Source organism: Macrobrachium rosenbergii, chromosome 3 (genome assembly GCF_040412425.1).
Source record: "Macrobrachium rosenbergii isolate ZJJX-2024 chromosome 3, ASM4041242v1, whole genome shotgun sequence".
In the NCBI taxonomy this organism is placed as follows: domain Eukaryota; kingdom Metazoa; phylum Arthropoda; class Malacostraca; order Decapoda; family Palaemonidae; genus Macrobrachium; species Macrobrachium rosenbergii.
The window spans coordinates 54,387,777-54,397,191 of NC_089743.1; the positions used below are offsets into that span (position 1 = coordinate 54,387,777).

Sequence of the window (9,415 nt, forward strand, 5' to 3'; positions counted from 1 at the left end):
TCCAGACCTATGGTACTCTTCTATATAAAATACATTCTTTTGGAAACTTGTACTTATGTTTGGATGATAATTCAGACATCTCTGGGATGGTGTCATAGTTACACCCTTAAATTGAAATTTTGGAGTAGGTACTATACTGCCTTACAATAAAGATTTCAGGCGAAAATGGTTAATTAGCCTTGTAATAATTGGTAGGCTTATTTATTAAATAAATTTTTTTATTCAAATCTTCCCTAGAAGCGAAGCGGAGGAAGATACACCACAATTACAATAACAGACGTAATCAAACTCATAAGTAATAATATCTTAAGTAGCAAGCTTGTATGATCATGATATTTTTAAAATCCAACTGGATAATGAAAAAATGAACTATCTTACTAACTTTTATTCGTAAGTCGATTATATACATAATAAATAAGCAACGTGTCACTCCACAATTGTAGCATATTTAATCATGCTGGGTAGGAATCCAGTAATATCCTTAAGCGTATCCTACTTTTGGTGCAGGTTGGTATCCCTGAGAAGGCTGATATCTGGGATACTGAGCCTCACCCTGGTAGTTGACTTGTGCCAGGTAACCAGAGTCGCCCTTGACGACGTAATCAACCTTCTGGAGTCGACCGTCGGGGAGCTGCACGTAGTAGCTGCCTTGGGTGTCGTATCCGTTGCGACCTTCCTCGTGTCCGAAGTCGTTGCCGGAGTAGTCGTCCTTCACGGCGTAGTTGAAGTTGTACTGAGCTGGGCCCTGGAAATTAGAGGGAAAACCATTGTAAATCTTACCATTCAGAAACAAATCTTCTACCCTGAACAGTTCTCAAGTTAGCCTTTCTTTACAGTAAGAAAAGTAAGATAAAACTGAAATCTTTGCTTTTTAATCATACTGCAAGATACAGGATTTAAGCTTACTGTGGGAGCCGGAGCATGGTAGGATGGAGCAGGAGCGCGATAGGATGGGACAGAGTCGGCTGAGGCAACGGCCATGACAGCTAAGAGGACGATTACCTGTAATTACCCAAACTCATTTTTAAGTGTTTAAAAGCCACCACAGTAATTAGGTTTGTGGTTTAATATTCCAGAGGAGTGATTGACTCTCGGCATGGGGGTCAGTGTCTTCCTCTCTTTGAAGTGATACAAAATCATTGTCATCAAAATAATTAATTATTTTTTTTAAATTATATATATATATATATATATATATATATATATATATATATATATATATATATATATATATATATATATATATATATATATGTGTGTGTGTGTGTGTGTGTGTGTGTGTGTGTTTAAGTACGTTTTAATGCTATTTTCAATTAAGTTTCTCATGTCAGTTCTCAGTTGTTGTTTGAAAGCACCAGTATAATCATGGATTAAAGAAATAAATTTGTCATCCGTCCGGATAGCCACTAATGATTAACTTTTTGGTGTTAATTGTACTAATGACATATCTTGTGGTCAGCAACAATCACTTCATGACAATTACAAAAGGTAAGTCGTTTCATTACTGTACTTTCTTGCTAAAGCATAATTATTTACAGGAAAGGAAATCAAAATTTTCTTCTAAGTTCTTTCAGAACTCTAGAAAGCAAAATAATAAATTTCCAGTTTCCTCACTGTTAGAGTCATGTTGTTCGGGAACCTGGGAAGAAGGAACTGAATGCAGTGGTTGGCAGCTAATCGGTTATATATACAATTTAAAGTAGGCCAACAAAAAAACCATGGCCACGCCCTTAACTTTCCTGTTACCTTACCAGGTATAACTCAGTTATTTTTGCTCATGGACAGACTGACAAACGAAGAAATAACGTCATCGATTCCTGGGAAAATGGAAAATGTCGGGAATGACACAAATTCGATTAACAAGTTGACCTGGAGACTTGGGGCAACATTAGGCATCCTTCAAGGAATACTTTGTTTTGGGTCAATACTCTACAGGTTCTTTGGTAATTACAAAAATTTTGGTTAGTTTCCAATCTGACTTTATTATTACACAACTTACGGTTTTTACCTTTCTCGTAATGTTCAACACAAGAATAATTTGGCTTCTATAGCTCATGGAAATATATCTTGGTAAAAATGTCTAGCTCTTAAACGGCAATTGTAAATGTATATATATACACTATGTGTGCGTGTGTGTTCGCATATTTGTGGTAATGTAGCATATATATATATATATATATATATATATATATATATATATATATATATATATATATATATATATATATATATGTATGTGTGTGGTGTGTGTGTGTGTGCGACTTCAAATTCAGTCTTTCAAAGAATATGATGTTAATTTGAAAGAAGTTAGAGTAGATGACATGACATACAGAAAAAGAGGACATTTATTAGAAAAGGAAAAAATGTAAAAATCAATAAACAGATGGCTAAAAATAAAAATAAATTAGTAAAATACCAGGTGATTTGTTTTTCAGATAGTAATGCAATTCATCTTCGCTTGAACTTATGAGGTCCTAATTGCACAACATCCTTAGGGACACTGTCCACAGTCCAACGGTGTGAGGAATAAAAGCCCTCTGGAACTGCAAAGTTCAACAGTGAGGCACATTTACTGTATATTGGTGTTACTGTTCAGCAAATGTGGTGAAAAATTGACAAACAAGAGACCATCTGTCGATGGTCAAAGTCATAACTAATTGTGTTAGGAAACAAACCCACCACCAGAAACCCCTCTACCTAAATGAGATGAATCTTTAGGAAAAGCAGATAGCCACACCAGAGAATAGTATTCTAGTAAAGAAGGATAGACAACCTAAAATAGGCTGTGCTGTGTCTTTCATTGTATCATGAGCATATTATTGGTAATTAGTCGACAGTCATGGTGGCAGTTAATGCGAAAAAGTTATGATGGAAATGTAGGGCATATATATATATATATATATATATATATATATATATATATATATATATATATATATATATATATATATATATATGTGTGTGTGTGTGTGTGTGTGTGTGTGTGTGTTATTCTGCCTTGAAAGCCAGCCATAGGGAACACTCAGTCTGGGAGACGACTTTTAAATTTTAGAAAATATTGTAGTGTTTTCCTGCTGAGAGAGGAGTTACCACATATGAAATGATGTAATATGATTGAAATTTAATAAACTTCTAATTGACCATCTCCTCTCTCTCTCTCTCTCTCTCTCTCTCTCTCTCTCTCTCTCTCTCTCTCTCTCTCTCTCTCTCTCTCTCTCTCTCACGATTTTATATCAGTGATAAGTCTGTATGACATCAACAATAATTATGGCCGGCAAGTTATTGAGATCCTCCGTGGAAGTAATAATTTTATACTACAGTAAATTTGTGTTGTTTAGAGTACTATATATATATATATATATATATATATATATATATATATATATATATATATATATATATATATATATATGTGTGTGTGTGTGTGTGTGTGTGTGTGTGTGTGTGTGTGTGTGTGTGTGAGCTGCTTCAGCATTTATAGCTTTTATTGCTGGTGGTTCTTTTCCTCTGTCTCCCTGCCCCGCCCCCTCTTTTTTTTTTTACCTTGATTTCTTCTTTCGTCTGCCAATATACTAAACGTTCTCACGTCTTGGAAGATAATACACCCAAAGACAGAGAACTCAAAGGATTTGCACGTCACTGAACAATAATACCGATGACTTAGCCAGGATCTCCAAATGCCAACACTTCCTAAATCTTGTTAGTTTCAGTGTAATATCGACCAATGTCGATATTTATTATGTTGTTCTTTTAGCTAACTTAATTTTATTTTCTCGAGTAATCGTTAATTTTGCTTTGAAAATTAGCCATAGGTAAAAGGTCGGAAACCAAAAGACCTCGTACATGCAAGAATAATTTGTATAAACTTTTTCCCATCTTCCTCCCTCTTTGCTAATTCTGACGGTGAACTTAAAACAAAACAGGGCTGCTGTCACATATTTTGTCTTTCCCCATCCACCACCACCTCTCTCTCTCTCTCTCTCTCTCTCTCTCTCTCTCTCTCTCTCTCTCTCTCTCTCTCTCTCTCTACTTACTTATTACATTAACAAATTTATATCCATGGCACCTGCGATTTTTTTTACAAAAAGTGTGAGTGTATCAGATAAAACATACATAACATTCCAAACTTTCTCCTTTGACTCATACAAATAGAGCAGAAGCATCGAAACTTTCATAGCCTTTGACAATTACAAGTATTGTATACTTGTAAAATACCTCCTGGACATGAGTGGGATTTTTTTTTTAAGTTTATTCAGCACATAATCTTAAGCAACTGTTTCACAAGAAATCTTAGCATCATTTGCAAGTGTTTAATCTAGTGTTTGTAGAATGTAAAATTTAACAAAAGACGAAGATTAAGATACACATTGAATTCTAAGGGGCTGATAAACTAGGCCAGTGAACTATTTGCTGGGATTTATACAATTATTTCTCGCAGAATCTCACCATTCTGAGATCTTTAGGGACGGATTTTCCATTATCATTGTGGTTCTCTTCGTAGTTTATGACATGTTTTCTTGTTTTTGTTCTTTTGGTATTATATTCTGGCTGTTTTCTTGCCTTTTGTTGATTAACTCTTGATTTTTACCGTTTGATTCATATGAACAGAGAAACGTATGTCACTGGTTGGTGCAGTTTTGCTGATTACTAGTTTTTCATGAGTGACTGACTCTAGGGATTTCACAGTACCTTACTCTACTTTCTAATATAACTTTACATAGGGATGACATTGCATTTTTCAAAATGCTGGTGTACTTAATACACTGCATTAGAAGATATATATGAGAAATAATTAACTGGCCTTGTATTAATGGTAGGCTTCACGATTAAGTATATAATAATGTTTGATTAATATCTTCTACAAGAACCCACAGATAACTAAAAATAAATAATATTGTAAGTAGCGAATTTGTGTGATTGTAACATTTGTTAAATCGAATGAATAAAGAGAAACGGAACTCTCTGACAATATTTTATTTGTAAGTCGCTTATATACAAAATAAATAAACATGTCACTCATTAGTGGTAGCATTTTGACCAAGACCTTCTCGAGTATCTATTCCCGTACAGGAATCTGATAATATCCTTAAGCGTATCCTACTTTGGGTGCAGGTTGGTATCCCTGAGAAGGCTGATATTGGGGATACTGAGCCTCGCCCTGGTAGCTGACTTGAGCCAAGTAACCGGAGTCCCCCTTGACGACGTAATCCACCTTCTGGAGTCGACTGTCGGGGAGCTGAACGTAGTAGCTGCCTTGTGTGTCGTATCCGTTGCGACCTTCCTCGTGTCCGAAGTCGTTGCCGGTGTAGTCGTCCTTCACGGCGTAGTTGAAGTTGTACTGAGCTGGGCCCTGGGAATTAGGTCAAAATCATTTTTCTTTTATGAAATCATTATGAGCCATTCGATAATATTCTTATAATTTCATATATTATTATAAGCATTGTATTCAAACTAATCCTAAGGCATTATTCTACATAATAGCAAAAGAAATACCAGTAAAGGAAACACATCTTGCATTTTCATTAACGAAAAATATTAAAATCATGTCGCATATTACAATAATCGAATACTAAAAACAACTAGCTTACAACTGGAGCTGGAGCATTGTAAGATGGACGAGGAGCATTGTAGGATGGAGCAGGACCCTGGTAGGATGGAACGGAATCAGCTGAGACGGCTGCAATGGCAGCCAAGAACAAAATTACCTGTAAATAATGAAAAGAAAAATCATCATACCAAAACGAAATTTAGATATTAAAAACTTGATTATACATGGATACATTTCTGTACCGCTATAAAATGATTTTATAGCTATATACCAGTTAACAGACTTATGTTTCCTAGTGAATTATTGACGAATACAAAATTAATGCTATATTTTAATTACTTTGCATATAAATTATACATCTGCAAACAGTAAAATTAGAAGTATCTCTTTCTTTATTGGTCACTGGTTGAGAAAAGCAAAGTAAGATATTTCTTCACCTTAAGTGCCATGTTGTTATGATATCAGGAAAGGAGGAACTGAATGCTTCTGCTCAGAAGCCTCCTGTTATATATTCAATTTAGAGAAGGGCAAGGGAACCCCCCTAAAGCCCCTACCATCTCCACTACCACCTGCCCCAGTAACCGACCTTTCACTTGTTATAAAACAGTTGCATGAACACACGCACTGACGGTCGAAAAAATGACGTCATCGAGAAACTGGAAGGGCAAAAAAAAAAAAAAAAAAAAAAAAAATGTCAGTGTAAACTTTTTAATCACTAGACGAAATGACCTACTCAATAATAGGTCAGCCTCAATCGCCCCTCAGGTGGTATTTTTGCTGAAGGGCACCGGCAATTTTTCAGTTCATTCGTTCCTTCAGTGATTTTGCTTTCAGTTTCTTTTTGTATTTTCAAAGACATTCTAAGGTTTCAGATTTTTCACCTGAGTTTTCGTTTATTTCAGCCAAATACAAGTTTTTTAGTAGTATTTTTGGGATATATTCGTCTATTGCCGGGTAGAACTGAGGGAACTCTCTCCTGCCCTGTGGAATGCTGGGAGTAGTCTAATATTACATACAATAAAAGACATCAACACTCTCTTGTAGTTAATTAGATAAATTTTCCTTTTAAGTCAAGCTACCTATGAAGGAAACAAAGGTAGATGCATCTTATATATTACGGCTATAATCCAGCCTGGTTTAAATTATATCAACTTAGAGCAAGTAACAACTCACCAAAAACCAATTATTTTGAAAATCAAATTTATAAACCATATTCACTGATTTTTTCAGTAAAGGACTTCAGTAACCCTAGGACTTGATTGTTCAGATAAATGTGATGAAGCACTGCACTCACATCAATAAAGATTTAAGAAAATGTAAATATACAGTAACAAAAAGAGGAAAAGAGGATGGATAGAAGAGAAGAGAATTATATATATATATATATATATATATATATATATATATATATATATATATATATATTATTAATGTTCAGTCCCATGCAGAAATGAAGAATCTCCATTTTTTTAACATTTTGTATCATTGCAGTTCTCGATGGAGGTAGTGTTATCTTACACACTGAATACATGTCTTAAACAGTGTATATGCATATATGTGTGTATGTATGTATGTATATATATATATATATATATATATATATATATATATATATATATATATATATATATATATATATATATATATATATTCGTGAATAAGGGGACAAAGCACGTTAATCATACTCTGGTTCAGTAGATGGGATCCTCTTGATAATGTTGTATTTTGTATAAAAACATCTCTTATCCTCTGGCTTAGTTTGTTCAGATAAATGTGATGAAGAACTGCATTTTCATCAATAATAAAGATTTAAGAAGATAAAAATAAACACTAACAAAAGAGGAAAAGGTATTAGAGGATGGATAGAAGATAGTTTATTTATATATATATATATATATATATATATATATATATATATATATATATATATATATATATATATATATAATAAATATACTAACTGACCAACCTGGCGCTGCCTGGGAAAACTGACTGATAACCAAACTCTAAACTCTCTCTCTCTCTCTCTCACTTTCCTGTAATGATAGTTACTTCAGTCACATTGCCCAGCATTTTTGACATTTCATACTTCACCCCTTCTCATCCCCCATTCCTATCACTGTTCAACATGGACTTAAAGGGCATGAAGAGTGTCACTTATCATCTCAGCAACCTCAAAAACTATGGATTAGATACTAATATCTGTCATTTTTAATATTTTATTTTTCATCCTTTCTCTCCCCCTTCCTATCGGGGCTAAACTTGGACTTAAAGGGCATCAGGAGTGTCACTATTGATTTCAGTGACCTCAAAAACTATGGAATAAACACTAATATCTGTCGTTTTTCGTCATTTTTACATGTCACCCTCTTCCTACCCCTTCTCAAACCCCCTTCCTATTGGAGCTGAACTTGGAATTAAAGGGCATCAGGAGTGTCACTATTCATCTCAGCGGTCTCGAAAACTATGGATTAGACACTAATATCTATCGTTTTCGGTTTTTCTTACATGTCACCCCCTTCCCACCACTTCTCACCTCCCTTCAGATCAGGGTTGAACTTGGACTTAATGGGAGTGTCACTATTCATCTCAGTGACCTCGAAAACTATGAATTAGACACAAATATCTGTCATTTTTGGTTATTTTTACATGTCACCCCCTTCCTACACCAACCCCCTTTGGTGCCAGTGATGTCTTACCCTTACAGTATTCTTTACCTGATAGTAAGTCATATACCAAGTTTGGTTGAAATTGCTCCATGCGTTTCAGAGTTATGCTGGAACATATACTCACACACACATACATATATACATACATACATACATTTTTATGTATACTAGCTGACCAACCCAGCACTGCTCGGGATAAGTCTGAATGACAACTGATATGTTTTCTCTCTCTCTCTCTCTCTCTCTCTCTCTCTCTCTCTCTCTCTCTCTCTCAACCTTCCCTGTCTCTTTCCCTCTTTCTTCTCCCTAACAACCCCTCTGCTCTCTCTCTCTCTCTCTCTCTCTCTCTCTCTCTCTCTCTCTCTCTCTCTCTCTCTCTCTCTCTGCCATCCCTTTCCCAACCCCCACCCTCTTTGGTGCCATTGATGTCTTACTCTAACAGTATTTTTTTCCAGATAGTAAGTCACATATATACCGAAATTAGGTATGATAAAAACGTAAAGTTACAAAGTCTATGGGCATAAACAGCCCAGTTTCAGGGAAGCCCTTCCACCCCCACCCCCTTTGGTGCTAGTGATGTTTTACCCCCACAGTATTCTTTTCGAGATAACAAGTCATACATATACCAAGTTTGGTTGTTGAAATTGCTCAATGCATTTCAGAGTTATGCTGGGCATATATACATCCATTATATATATATATATATATATATATATGTATATATATATATATATATATATATATATATATATATATATATATATATATATATATATATATATATATATATATATATATATAAAGCAATGTTCAGCCCCATGGAGAAATGAAGAATCTCCTCCTTTTTTAACACTTTGTATCATTGCGGTTCTATATGGAGTTAGTGACATTTTACACACTAGATACGTGTTTCAATGAGTGTATATATATATATATATATATATATATATATATATATATATATATATATATATATATATATATATATATATGAATAAGGGGACAAAGCACGTTATTCATACTCTGGTTCAGTAGATAGGACCCTCTTGATAGTGTTGTATTTTGTATAAAACATGTTATCCTCCGGCCTTCGCTTCGATCTCATATACCACAACCATGTGTCTTTGGAAAGGTCTCCGTGTAAAAAGCTCCATTTGAACCTTTACGTGACATTTTTTATATACTAACTATGACTAAT

At 34.5% G+C, this 9,415-nt stretch overlaps 1 protein-coding gene across 1 annotated transcript in view; it reads right to left on the reverse strand.

The window, feature by feature from the left end:
• Positions 1-400: 400 nt before the first annotated feature.
• Positions 401-9,415, reverse strand: part of LOC136855710 (cuticle protein 21-like) — an 81,449-nt gene continuing 72,434 nt past the window's right edge. Inside the window, exons 2-5 of the mRNA XM_067133034.1 lie at positions 5,589-5,705; positions 5,102-5,350; positions 907-1,002; positions 401-745 (exon numbers count right to left, since the gene is read on the reverse strand). Coding sequence (XP_066989135.1) covers positions 482-745; positions 907-1,002; positions 5,102-5,350; positions 5,589-5,705 — 726 coding nt within the window. The 3' untranslated portion in view covers positions 401-481. The remainder of the gene's footprint in view (positions 746-906; positions 1,003-5,101; positions 5,351-5,588; positions 5,706-9,415) is intronic.